This window comes from Melozone crissalis, unplaced genomic scaffold (genome assembly GCF_028551555.1).
Source record: "Melozone crissalis strain CALT ecotype California unplaced genomic scaffold, PUWL_Pcris_2 ptg000018l_1, whole genome shotgun sequence".
NCBI lineage: Eukaryota > Metazoa > Chordata > Aves > Passeriformes > Passerellidae > Melozone > Melozone crissalis.
The window spans coordinates 34,215,035-34,229,890 of record NW_026535796.1 but is presented as its reverse complement, the minus strand read 5'-3'; the positions used below and the strand labels follow the sequence as shown (position 1 = coordinate 34,229,890).

At 41.5% G+C, this 14,856-nt stretch overlaps 1 protein-coding gene across 2 annotated transcripts in view; it reads right to left on the bottom strand.

The window, feature by feature from the left end:
* TTLL5 (tubulin tyrosine ligase like 5) overlaps window positions 1-14,856 on the bottom strand; it is a 126,686-nt gene that overhangs the window by 43,722 nt on the left and 68,108 nt on the right. For both annotated transcript variants that reach the window (XM_054275833.1, XM_054275834.1), the window contains one exon: window positions 9,209-9,363. In XM_054275833.1, coding sequence (XP_054131808.1) covers window positions 9,209-9,363 — 155 coding nt within the window. The remainder of the gene's footprint in view (window positions 1-9,208; window positions 9,364-14,856) is intronic.

Here is a 14,856-nt window from a genome sequence, read left to right as displayed (position 1 = left end):
CAGCGTGCAATTTGCAAACTCTGGTGTCAGCCACAAAACTTGACCAGTCACAAAGCTAGGGGAAATTAGGTGAAAGCACAATCTTGACAGGAAAGGCCAACTAACACTTTCAGGGACAGGAAAGGGGTTTCTTCGTGCTTTTGCAGGGATTTCCCATTTATATCACAGTACAAAACACCAAAAAGAAGAATGTTCATCTGTTGAGGAGGCCAAAGCATGACCTCGGTCTGGATAGAAAATATTGCTGGTGGACTGTGTATTGCTGGTGGAAAGTTCACTGTACAATGGAAGATAGCTCCAAAACAAAGCCTAGTAAGGAAGGAAAACCCTTTGGCCCCTTTTGCTACCTCCTGCTCTGGCATTTGTACTTGGTCACTGAAACCCTTAACTGAGCTTGATTCCAAGCCCTTGGCTGCTGACTTTGTAGGGTTGTCCAGGGACTGGCCCACAGGAGGGCTGCCTAATGGAAGTCTTTCTACATGGAACTCAGATCACACCCAACTCCCAGCACTGGACAGGCTACTGAGATAGCCATATAACCCCAATTCAACTTCTCTTCCTCAGCTGTGCAACACCAGTGTCTTCAACACAGCTGTTCAAGACCTTTGCTCTCACAAGTAACCAAACTTCCCTTCTCACAATACCCACTACACTTCCATTTACTTGAAGTTAAAAGGTACAGGGCAGACTTGGAAATCTCCAAACTATTCACAATGAGTTCAGCTTCAGGGCAGTCCCAGACAGGGTGAGGCAAATGAAGGAAAAGTCACTAACCCTATCTTGTCTTTCATAAGCCTGGCTTACAAAGGGGATTTCTATTTCTACAAAGCAGCATTCTGATAGGGAGGATACAGAACATGCAGCCCCAAGATTTCAGAGTGCCTCACTGTAACACACAGGAATAGCACAGTTCAAAGATGGGCCCACTCAATCCCTCTGTTCTTAGTCCAGATGGACCTGCCCTAAGATCAATGCCAGAAAGGACATTCTTCTGGGAAACTTCCCAATGCCCTTCTCTCAGCTGCACAACTGTGAACCAATTCCAACAGCTATGGCATGGTAGCACAGCTTTCATTTATACTTCACTACGTGCAAGGCAAATCAATGGATAAAATTTGAGATCCTTGTGTGAGGAAGAGTCACAGATGGATAAAAATATTGTTAAAAGAATTAGGGAAGGGGGAAAAACCAGACATTCGTGGGATTCCCTGACAGCCCTGTGCAGAAGGAAGGGCTGGGCTGGAAAAAACAGGGCCTCAGGTTCCTGCCAAGCTGTCTGAGGCCAGTCCTTTCCAAATAGCTCAAAGAAACAGCCAAGGCTCCCTTGTAACCCTTTCAGAACTCCTTCAGAGAGGAGGGCTGCTGGAGGCAGAGCCACTCCTACAGAGCACCAGAATATAGGGTCCCCTCATTCCTACAAGAATGTAAGGAGCAGAGTAGATCTCCCCCATGACAACTACAGGCACATTAACCCTCTGAAAACCACTCTGGAAAACAACTATTTTAATGGTGAATGGGAGGTTTAAATAAATGCAGAGGAAAGAAGATGCGCTGGTCACTTTGCAACATGAAGTATCTAGAACTGATACAGTGTATTTCAAAGACCTCTGAGATCAGGAAAAACTGGGGGAACATTTTGAGTCTAGGGCAAGACACAAGAAGATTGCAACTTGTTCCATATTGAATTAGGTGTTTAAGAGAACAGAAAAGATCCAGCAACTTCCACCACAGACAACAAAATCCACCAGTGCAGGAAAAGAAGAGTTGCCTAGGAATGGGGAAAGAAAAAACAAAATCCCTGGAAAAAATTAACTACTTATACCTGTTGTTCAGTTCAACATTTACTGTAATAATCAAAGAAAAACAACTGCATATTAATAAAAAATTCAGTGTTTAGCATGGTCAGAAACCAACAAGATATTCCTATACCTAATGAGATAGAAATTAAAATAACACTAGTGTTATTTACATAAAACTAATGTTTTACCCCTTCTTGATGTACTGTTTTCATCTCCTGTCATCTCTGTAAAGATAGCCAGACAATTATTAGATGGCCAGGACAATTTCCATTTAGAATTTGAAAAGAACAGAACTGTTTATTTTAGGAGAGACAAACAAGAAGGGAGACAAGAAAAAGACAGAGAATAAATAGGACAGAAAATAAATCAAGCATTTCTGTTTGCCTTCATGTGATCTTGTTACAGGTACACAGACTTTTGGCAAAATTTGGGAAAAAATTAAAAAAGAAAACTTTTGCATAATATGCAGCACCCATGGAACTCATTGCTACAACTCAACGGGACTACATTTTCTGCAGACTGCAAAATATTATTAATGACAATATCCATACTAGACTATGCAGAAAAAAGTACTGCAAGAAGTACATGCCAGCTGCTAACAGAGGGTGAAATCTATCTTCACCTCAGAAAGGGAATTTCCCTGCTGCCTATCAGAATATTTTTTGTACTGATGATGTTGGAGATAGCTGCTCTGAAGCAGAGGATGGGAGTACTGAAGAGATTAGCAGCCCAGTCTAGGATAGCAAATCCTGTGTTTACATCAGGGTAAGGTCAGTTTGTGAAGGCAGCTGAAAAGGAAACCCAAAATCATTATGTAGTATTGGTTTGGGAGAAGGTAGGAGACCCCTGTCACTCTCCTCCACTTATCAACTTGGGCTGCTTGCTCCCCAAAGTGTGCTGCAGGGAATAGTAGGAAAGATCCTCTTATCTCCTCTGGAAGTCATACAGTCGAAAAGAAGCTTGCTCCCCCTCAAATTCTGAGTTATTTGCAGGAAATGTAATTGTCCAAGGCCAGCAGACAAAGGCAATGCAGTGGCTGAGCCCCCTGTGCTCAGTGCAGCAGGCTGCAGCTCCAGCAGCGCTTGTCAGAAGCAGCTGAGCAGAGAGAGAGGCCGCACTTGCTCAGCTTCACCGGTGCCCTGCTCTGTCCCGCTGTGAGGCCTCAGATTTTGCCTCCAGCTCCCAGCACTGGCTCCTACGGTCTCCCTGCACACAGCACAAACCTCCTCTGCCTCTGGAAAGGGTCCTGTGATTAATCTCACTTATTACCTCGGCAAAGGAACAGCGCGGCGGCCGCCAGCCAAGTCCGACTCAACAGCGTCTGGGGAGCCGAGCTGCGGGGCCAGGCCTCAGACTGTCTGGGCCAGTCACGAGCTCTGCGCCTTCCCTCCCTGCAGCCTCCACACACACAGAGCCAAGGCCTAGCTGTGGGAAGCTGGGATCCTTGGGGACTCTGCCAATCCATGGTGCTCAGGCCCAGAGCCATTTCCAAGCAGGATGGAGAGCAATTGGCCCTGACAATTTTCCTTAGCGTGACCAATATATATATAGAAAAAAAAAACCAAGGTGAGCCATGTATTTCTGAAGTTTAAGTCAGACAATTCACTTCCACATTTAACAAGTTGTCACTGGTGACCCTGGGAGAAATGCACAGGGAAAAAAAAAACCCAACTAAAGGTAAGAGGTTGTTAAGGCAGGAAATACAGGCACAAATACGCATGGATGCACAGGGAGAAGAACATGGACAAACTGGAAACAGACTTGTAAAAATGTACAGCTACCCAGGTAGTAGTTCTATTTTTCACCTGCCCTCCTCAAACCTCCTCTGAGCAGGAAGTAATAAACCCCAAATTCAGGGCTCTCAGAAATGCTGCCTCTCTTGTGGCCCACAGGTAGAATCAGCATGACAGAGGCACTGAGGCAATGCAGACAGAGATTACAGAAAAATCACTGAACCCACCCTGAATTACTTCTCTACCTCAAATAAAGAAATCAAATTAATTCAGGCATTAAGGTAAAGGGAAAAGAGAACAAGCACTGTGGGGAACAAGGAACAGACATGTGGCTATGCTAGCAGAGGGCTGGAGTCAGGGCTGTTGGGCTGCTGCTGCTCTGGCACTTCTGTAGTGCTCAGCCAGGGAAGTGTTAAGGTCACTGCAGTTTGCTCAGACTGAACTGAGGACCTACTGTGTAACCCTCAGTGCTTGCTGCTTTATCCCTTCATTTCCTCCACAGGCAGCAGCATAGCAGAGCCTCCAAATCACCTTACACCTAGATGCAAACAAATAGGCCCTGAATACTTGGCAAATGCAGCACTGGAGAGCAGTCAGGTAGCCTCCACTTTGCAAGAAACTGCAGGGAGCTTGAAAAAACAATTTGGAAGAGAATAAAGTTACCATCAAGACAGAACTACAAAGCAACACATATGTTACATAGAGAAGATATTTATTCTTATAAAAACTTGGTGCAAGCTGCCAACATCCCAGGAAATTCTCTTGTCCTTACTTCTAGCTGCAAGCCCATACATAATTAACCGTCTCCCACAGCCTCAACTGCAACACCCATGCTGCTTCTGCCATGCTAAGCCCACCCTAGTCTAGCTCAAGAGTCTTGCAAAAAAGCAAGACTGTCCCACCAAGTGCTCACCCTTCTATCCTTGTAAGAATCACCCTGCACCTCTTTTGTCTATTTCAATCTCCCTTTTCTTATTGCTCTTCAGAGCCTGTCTAGTCAGGGTCCAAGGACAATTTTTTATTTCACATTCCACAGCTCCAAAATTTAAAATAAAAACTAAGGAAACAACAAAGCCACTTCCACCTTCCCTGCATGTCAAACACAGCCAGCTGCCCCTCTGACACAAAGGACTGAGACCAGTGAACCACAATCAGCTGCTGATTGCTGTCTGGGGTCTTTCTGACAAAACTCAAAGATTCAGTGAAACTACAGAAGCCAAATATACCAGCTCAGAGAAAACCCTCCAAAGAGACCTGGGATTCTTCCTCATAAGTCCAGAGGATATATACTGGGTGTGATCAGAGCATCTCAAACCTAGAACACATAGTACATGTGGCCCTAGCAGTAAAAGAAACTGGCATGAAGCAACAGCAGGCACTAGGTGGGGAATCAGAATAGAAAGTACCCACTACCCAGCCAAGGTAAAGGAAGGCCAGCAATTGAAAGGAAGGTCCTGATTTAGGAGACTGTTTTTGTCAACTGGAATGTGCAAGTGAGCCAAGTGTACAATCATTTTGCTGTAGAATTTTTGGGATGTAAATTGATACATATTTTCTATTAGAGCAGGCACAGGAAGCTTTTTAAGTAGTACTGGATTTCCTGCACCTACATTGTTGATCTGTACATGAGCAGTAAATATATGCAATGCAACCCAGAAGCATCTGAGATGATAAAAGTCTAAACAGCATTTTCTGGTTTTCCACCTATTCTATATTTCTAGGAAGGAAAAATAAAAACAAAAATAGCCAAAGCAGAGATTGTTTGGGAACCTGGACATACAGCAAGTACGTGTACATGCACCTACCCTGTGAGGCCCTGAGAGTCGCTGCTATTACTACCACCGAGAGTGATACCCGAGTAAATGATATTTAAAACCTCCTTACATCGGCAAATTGAAAAAACATGTGTTTATACAAATTTAAACCAGATTAGACAAGTCTACCAACAAAACATTTCTTGATGAACCTGAGCACCTTGGCAAAAATTATGAGCTAAAAAGTATTTCGGACATGTCAAGCAAGGAAAAGAGGAGAATCCCTTTCCTCTGACTGCAGTGGCCCTTCACAGGCCCTGTAATATAAATTCAACTGCCATTCTACCCTCTGACAGATGACAAGGAAGCTTGCCTGCCTGCCCTAACCAAATTAGATAAGTCTGTCAGAAAATCCAAGGAAAAAAATATGCTGAGCAGTTTGGAAGTGTGAGGTCAGCCTTCAGGTTTGGGATAGATGTTATGAATGAGCAGGAAGCTAATAAAACAGATCTGAGAACACACTGACCATTTCACTGCTGAATTCTTGCCAATTTACTGCCCCTATGAGATGAACACGAGCAAGGATGGTTGCTGCTGAATACAAGGTGCCCACTGAAAACACAGAAATCTGTACCAGCTAGAAAGAAATCTTTCTTGTTAGTTTTGGTCCAGGTCTTAAAGATTTTGTGACCTGCAGAGCCCAAGTAATTCTTGGAGACAAAATCCATTGTCTTTTTCAAATACAAGTGGAACAGCAGCTGCAAATTCCAAAGCCAGAAACCTCCACTAATCTCCATCTACTGTCCTCACAACTTGGGATTACACAGCTATTTGCTAACAGATACTTCAAAGCCAGTTTATGTTCTGAATCAACAAGTTTCATTCTGTCAAACACCTGAGTTTTTACCTTTATTATGAAACCAAGAATGCTTTTTCAAGAGCAGCTCTAGATTTGGCATAATTTCATTGATATACAGAGGGCAACAAGGCAGGTATGCAGCAAACATGGCAGAGGCTGACAGTCCCATCACAGTAGTCAGAAGTAAGGCCACATACAATTTGGAATATTTCACTTGTGCAGGCCTGCAGGCTTCTTTGTCTGAGGTGCAGCAACAGGCTAGGCCATCATTTGAGTGGAAACAGTGCCAATGATTATGGAAAGTGGCAAAAAAACCCCTCAAAATGCACAGCAGTGCAGATGTATAAAACAACATTTTAACATACCTAGAACTGCCCTCTGTCTCTGTATTGCAAACCCAAGACCTCCTTTGCCTCTTGGCAAGCAGACTACTAGCTCAGCACCTTATCTCATGCAACGGAAAGGAATCAACAAAAGAAAGAATAACTTCTTTTGAGATACATTTAGGTAAGCCACTACTGTGAGAGTGGAATCAAAGGGGAAGATGATTTGTCTAAAAGAGTAGCCTGAATCCTACAGCTTCGCGAACATCTTCTAACCAACTTCAGCAGCACAGAGCCATTCAAAAACCGAGTGGGGACTGCACTTCAGAGACAGATGCTTGACCTGGAGTTAAGTGCAAGCCAGATAAGAGACCCATTCACAGAACAATTCCATCCTTGCTGGATTCTGCAACCCATAGACAAGAATCTCAATCTCAAAACAGGAAGCTTTTCTTCAGTCATCCCGTGCTGAGCACAGGCTGACACCCATCAGATGACCCTCTATGAATTGCTTGCTCCAATGTAACAAATCAAGCAGCAAAAAAAGCATTTACAATACAAGATAGTCATCCCCATACACCATGGCCTTGATATTCCTTTTGGAATTCTCTCATTAAACAGAAGCTCACACACCAAGTAATCCAGCACTGCCTCAAGAATTTTTTTTCCATTTCCAGATTTACACAAAACTCTTAACTCTCAGTATTTTGGCCATTCAATAAAAGCAGCCATTAAGATAATTCAATAGAGAGTCTTAAGGCATCTTTCTGACTCTTGTTCTGAGGATAGAAAACAGAGCAACTGAAGTAATGAAAGACTAAATGACTCATAAAAGGTTTGAAGATGGAATCTTCTATCAGTTGTGACTGGAAAATTCTGAAGTATTTTCAGATTGCTGTACAAAATAAAACAAACTCTAACTAAAGGCACAATTAAACTAAGCACACAATGCTAGATGAGGCACCGCCCTGGATGTCATTCAGAGTGCAGTCCTGGGCATTAGTGGTGGGGTTTGCAGCTCTGTCTGTGAGCCCATGCAAAGATGCAAACAGCTGAAAAGGCAATGAAAGCTCTAGGACAGCTTGCATGCTGCTCCTCTTCCAAGGCACATAGGAGGGGAAGGCAATTTACACCTGTTGGATAGGTTCTGTATTTGGACTAGGTAATAGCTTGCCTGGATGGGGTCCAAGAGCAGAATCACCACCACTTCTCTCAATAACTTTAAACCCCTGAGGCAAACATTGTGCTGGAACAGAAACAGGCCAGGAATTCATTTCTCACATTCCTCTTCTTGAGGCAGGATGAAAAGTAGTGACTGATGAAATAAGAACAATTTTACTTGAGCTTTCCAAATCCCATTACAATCTTTCTATTGAAGGACCCATTTGGGAAAGGATCACCACTCAGATCACATGCCTTCTGCACTGTGTTTCTCCCTCTATCACTTCTCTCCATCTTCCAGTAGCATTCAGGCACCAGTGATAAAAATCAGTTTTTTCATGTACATAGTGCTTTCCAGACCTAAATTCATGCCTTGGAGAAGCTCTGCTTTATTATCTGGTTTTAGAAGACAAAAATGAACACCTAGGAATACAGGCTCAGGACTCAATATTATTTACTGGAATGGCAAAGGAAAAACTCAAATCTCCAGCAGTCCTGAGCCTGTACTCCTGCCTGGTTACTGCAGCAAATTTGCCTTGTTCCTAGCTTCCAAGATTCAGACTCCTGAAAGTAAAACTTGCTGCTCTTTGAATCACAGGGAAAATAGTTTTACCATAGAATCAGTCCTCTGCCCTGATTGCCAGGAGTGTATAAGCCATAATTGCAAATTCCAGTGCCCAAAATTAATATAAGGTATAAAGAAGAGATCCGAAAAAGAAACTCTGATAAACACTGCTCTATCTTTGAACAATCTACACTTGATATTCAAGGAAAAAGCATAAAGATGTTTTAAGGTCTAAGTTTGCATTCTGCATATATGTCTCAATGCCAGCAAACCTAAACTTACAGATACAGGGATGGGAAATCATCAAGGAAAAACAGACATTTCCTTCTCATACACCATGTTCATTTATGCCCTTATTTCACCACGAACATGACAGTTCTGGGAACACAGCTATTTTCACAGGGCTAGTTTTTAGACCTGAGAGAAATCATTACTAAGCCCTAAGAAACAGAATTGTTTAATGCTGGAAAGGATCCTCCTTTTAAGATCCTCAAGTCCAGCTGTTAACCTTAACATTACCAAATCCACCATTAAAACACATCCCTAAGTACCACATCTACACATGTATTAAAAACCCTCAGGTGACTCCACCACCTCCCTAGGTGGCCTGTTCCAATACTTTAGAATCCTTTTGGTGAATAAATTTTTCCTAATATCTAATCTAAACTTCCCCTGATGGAACTTGAGGTCATTTCCTCATGTCCTATAGTTCGTTACTTAGGAGAAGAGACCAACACACACCTTGCTTCAACTTCCTTGGAAGGAGTTGTACAGAGCAATATTGTGCCCCCCGCTCCACAAGACTCCTTTTCTCCAGGATAAACAACCTCCCTTAAGCAGCTCCCTCAGCTGCTGCACATAAGACTTGGGCTCCCAACCCTTCACCAGCTCTGCTGCCCTTCTCTGGACACACCCCTGCATCTGAGCAAGAAGCCAAACACAAATTACAAATGACCAATGAGTGCAGTGCGTTGCATTCTTCTCCAAAAAGCTAGAGCAGCAATTTTAACTTACCTGACTGCTGAAGAGACAGATCTTTTGTCATCTCTATGAGTGTCTGACTGAACAGGCCACAGTGACCCTCTTTTTTTGAGTGGTGACCAGTAGCTCTGTGGGGCAGCTGCATTTCCCTTGCTTATAGCTCCACTTGCCAAGTCCAGGTTTGTTAACTAAGGAGGCAAAAAAAAAAAAGAAACAAAACAAAAACAAACCCAAACAAACTATCAGAGACAATTAAAAGCTAAGAAAAGGGGAAAAAGTATCACTAAGTAAATGGGATAGAGTATGTACTACAAGAAGTGAAATTGCTAGAATATGGAAATACTCAAATGCAAAAGCACTGTGCTAGTTGCACAAAGCAGTGAGCAATGACACCAACATCCACCGTGCCTGAGATGAATTCAGGGGCCAGCATGATAATTACAACCCTTCCTTCCACAGAAGAACAGAGGAGGAAAAGGACAAAGATGGGGCAAAAATCCCAAAGTACGAAAGTTCCTGCCATGTGAAAAATGAACTCCACATGCATGGATCAAAAGTGAGAAGCTTATATTACACTGAGCAAAGAACCAGAGTGCCTCTCCAGTCAGGGTGAGCTGTGTCAGTATAAGCCAACCACGCACACCTGTCATGTCTCTACCCCTCTTGATACAAACATACAGGCATAACCCAAAGCATAAGTATCTTGGATATAAAATTCAAACCAAAACTCAACCAAACATTAAAGAAACTACTCACACAACCACATACAAATACCATGTTCACACAAGTAAATGCACAAAAATCACATTAGGTGTATATTTGCAATATCAAGCTCTAAAACCTGGAAGTTTTTAAGCATATAACATGTATTCCATTGTTTCTTTCTACGAGCATTCCTCCTGTGCTGCTTATACTCTTGAAAGATCAAACTCTGCATGTAGACACTATCTGTTGATGTACTGAAGAAATACATAATGCAATGGATCTACTACAGCAGTATAACAGTTTACATTTAAAAAAAAAAAGGTAACAAAACAATAGAAAAGTTGAAAAGCCAGCTTTGCAAAGGCCTCCCAGTCAGGCTCTGACATACAACTACTTCAAATTACATGAACACATGCTATTTTTTGGGAACAGCAGAAACATCAGGGCCTGCACAATGCCTAGGATCATAGTCAGGTGAACCTGTATTGGCCCTCCTCACTTCTGTAGCAATTGGAAGGCATGTGTCCAATGAAACACAGGACACAGAGAGTCTAACAACTAGCCCTGCACCTGCTCCAGATCTCAAAGGGGATGCTTATTAAGACATTTCAAGTGTGACTTAAGCATAGTTTAACAATGCTCTCCTAACAGAATTGGTGTGCAATTACTCAAACAAGTATGATAGTGGAGCCCTGGAAAAAGTTAAAGATAGAATCTAAAATGTTAAGCTTTGTGCTTTCTCAGATCAACTGCACCTGCGTAAGCAGTATGATAAATTATATAAATGTTAGATATGATGATTGTTTAGTAATTAAATATAATCATTATATAACCATAAGAAGAATAATGAGAAACTATGTTGGAAATTCAGAGGGGGGCTAAATCTACATATACAATAGAACAATATAAGTTTAATAAATAACATGAAAGTTACATAATGATAGAGTATAAAACATGATCATTTCAGATGTATGGTCAGAATCAGATTTGGGTAATACCCCGATTCCCAGAGCTCTTTAATAAAAAGCACCGCATATAATCCCTACGTGATTGTGTGTTTTTGAACGCTAACAAGTACAAACCACCTTCACTGCAATACAATATACTCATACTTAAAATGGGCTTGTTCAGGACTACAGACAGTCCTCTCACAGAACTCTGGACCACAAATATTACCATGGACTACACAGCAGGTAGCCCCTCCATGTGTTTTAGCAGTACAAGAGACCTAAGCATGTTGTAGGTTCAGAACTCCTACTTCAAGTTCTGGAAAGGATTAAATTCTAGTGGCTATACCTAGGATTCTGCCCACTTCTCCAAAAGCAGCCACTTTTACCTCACCCCTTCTCAGGTCTATCCTTTCCCATCCTTGCTCCTCATCTGTGTCATTATTATCACAGAGTCAGTCTCAGCTTCTGCATTTCAGCTGTCATTCTCCTTGTTTTCCTCAGTACAGTTTCATTCTTACAGACCTCCAGCACTAGCTTCCTCACTACATCTGGACCCTGACTCACATTATTTCAGGTCTGGAACTTTCCACAGGAGTGGAAATCCACTTGATCTGTCTTTCCAAACTTCCATTCTTGGTTTCTCACACGTCTTCTATGCTAGTAGCTCTGGTTTTATTCCCCTCCCCAGTCCACTCCTTTTGCCAACCTCTTTGTTCATCCCGTCCTTGAATGTGGGCTGCTCACTGGGCCACATTTACCACACTATCACTCCATCCATTTCTGTTCTTCTGTCTGAATGGCTCTCAGTGTCCTCTCCTAAATTATGTCCAGATAGAAATTTCACAGCCTCCATATCCTAGCTGTTCTCCATACCTGGCAGAACTCCTACTAATTCTGCAGTCAAGTCAGACAGGTCCTCTGTCCAGCATGGACCAGGTTACTGAAAACACAGGAGAACAGAAGCTCGAGCCAAAGTACATTTTAGAGGTGCAAATACAGAGAAATTCAGTTCAACATTTTCAGTGTGGAGGGAAGCTTCAGGAAGCCGAGAAGGTCTAGCAGGTCTTCCTGAGTGCATTACACTTGAAGCTTTTTCAATAGTTACTCTGCAATCAAGCTTCAACAAAATTCTGAATTCCAAATTGCTATTTCAAAGCATGGGAGATGAAGAGATTTGAAAGCAAAGTTCCACAGATATTAAAATGCACAAAATATTTTTTAATCCAGCCTTGGTTTTGACTACAATACCTCACCTTGCCTGAAGTGTTCTGAAAATTGAACAATAAGCACAGAAAAAATTAATTCAAATAAATAAAGTTTCAGATCACTGTAAGCAATTTAAAGACAAGAACTTCAGTGGGGCATTATCAGGCAAGCTATGGGTAGTGTTATCGACCTTATACAGAAAACAATATTAGGTGACATTTTGGTGCCTCTACCTCACCCTTAACGTTGCTGTGTTCTGTAGAAATTAATTAAAATTTAAAGCATCTTCATTGCAGTAACAGAAAGCTTCAAATTAGATTTAGTTCTGATTGTGCCAGGCACTATACAAATACCTAACAATGACAGTTGCTGGTCACAAAGAATTTATTGTCTGAAATGAAGGAAGAATGGTAAATGATGCAAACACAGAAGGCAACATGGTAAATAAAACAGGTTATATACAATTCTTAGCTTGTCAGCAACAGCAATCATAACTTTGCTAACACATCCAATGTGTGAAATGAAAATGACTTCATCCAATTTTCTCTCCTCATTATCTTGATACCAAGAATCATTTAGTCTGATGAATTATGACCTCAATCCTACTCTATTACTGTGACATGCTTTCCTCTTTAATTATGATTGTATCAATGTGTCATCGCTTATTTAAAAACTCTTTTTAAGCAGATGAGCAAATAGCTTAGCATGGGTAATAGTGACATTTCACACATTCCAGACAGACAGGTGTTTAAACTACAGAAGGATTAAAAACAGGCAAGGGATTCAGAAAGAGAGAGAGAACACCAGCAAGAATACAAGGTTTATCTGCAGCCAGCCCACCCAGACAGGTGTTACTGCTTGTTACTATGCCATGCTTTGAGACATCTCAGCTGCTATAATTAGCTGGCCAGGATGTTTGGGAGGATTACTGAGGCACCCCCAACACATCTGTGCTCAGCAGTGCCTTCATTTTTCAGTCTTCCTGTGCACCTGATGGAACTGCATTCTTCTTCCCTTTACAGAGGCAAACACTTAGCAGCAAATCAGTTGGTACTTTGGTGTAAAAGGTCATGTTTTGGTCACCTGGACCAAAATACCCATATAGAAAAGCTTGTAGCTTCAGAAATAGTACTAACAGAGCAAAACCAAACAAAAAAATCTCTCCAAAACCAAGAAAGGCTAGTGGGGCTCAACAGAGAAGATGGTTATTGGTGTGGATCTATAAGAATTAAGATGGTTTTCAATTTGAGTTGCAACAATATGGACTCAAACTCTCCTGCTTGATAAGACTCCTGGTTCTCATTTGCAGTGATGGACTTGAGAATATTTTTCCTGACATTGACAGTATGACAGGAAACCTGTGTGGCCTACCCTGCACACTTCAAACATGCCAATTTTCAAACTTCTCTTGTCACATCTACACATTCTTTGTGGACCTTGCAAAAGGCAAGACAATACGCACCTAATCTCTCATGACAGAAGGATTCATAAAGTTTTGTTGCAATTTTTAAACTGACTGAAACAGCAAAGATGTCAGAAGCTGAAAGGAACATGCTGACTGAAGAACACCATGATATAGTAAATCCCCAAAAGCTTTCATGGAAGGAAAAGAGCCCACTTGGTATAATTCTATTTATGATACAACATGAAAAAATGGGGGGAGGGGAGAAGAACATATGGGTTGTCACAGCCATATCAAGAGAGACCCCTCTTAGAAACAGTATTTATATGTAACTTATATGTTACATTTACTTCAATAAAATGCTAATAAGCCAAAAGACAAATTATTGCATAATGCCAAAGTGCTTTTCTACATTTATTTTTATTTTAAAATGTTACAAGGTAGGTTTATGACTGCAATAAACTTGCCTTGCCAGCAAAGAGACATAAGCTTAAAAGAGCTGATTTCTATGGTCATGCCTTATTCAGAGAAATTTATTTCTGAAAAAAAATTAAGACTGAAAGAAAGGCCACAACACAGAATGAGATCCCAAAGTGCTGAATATAGGAGTTGAGGGGTTTGTTATTGTTAATCTGCTTTTAAAATTCAATATGAAATATGAACTCTCCAAGTACAGATAGGAATAAAACCTTCAGGATAGAATTTGTTTCCAATTAATAGCAGCCTACAGACAAAGAGTCATTGTATAGTACTTCTAAGAAATCACAAGCAAGAGTCAGAAAAAGAGTTCAATATCTTTCACTTTTCTGATCCACATTATACGAGTTCTTCAGGAGTTGCCCATTATCATACTCAATAATCTTTTTTTTCCTACAATAAATTTAGTATTTTCTTTTTGATCTGCTCTAATGGCTCAAATAAGCTAAAGCCATCAATTATAACAATCAGGAAAAAACCCAATAATAATGAGTGTTGCAGATCAGCCTCCATGGTTTAAGGAACAGCCTCCTGAAGCCCTGAATGCTTCTCTTACTAGTTTCTAGGAGTCAACCAGGGTGAACAGGGACACATCACCACTAGAAGCTGTTACTCTGCCCCCCTCTTGGCAGGCAGTGAAAAAGTGACTTAAATTTTCATTACCAACATCCTGAACAGCAGATCCAAAGTTGCACTGGTCAACATGTTACAACAAGCAATACACTATAAATTATCTACTTGATCCTCTCCAGTTGGCAGTTCCAGTACTTTTCTGGCAGAAGCCAGTCATGTTGCCTAAAAAGTGGTGGAGCTTGGGGATCTACAAAGTCTAAAGACCATTTCTCTTACTTGGAGCCACACTGCATGCTCTGCAGTTTACACATCTCACATTTCCATTTGGGTCTTTCTGACTGGTGAGGAGGAAAAGGGGTCCAGAGCTC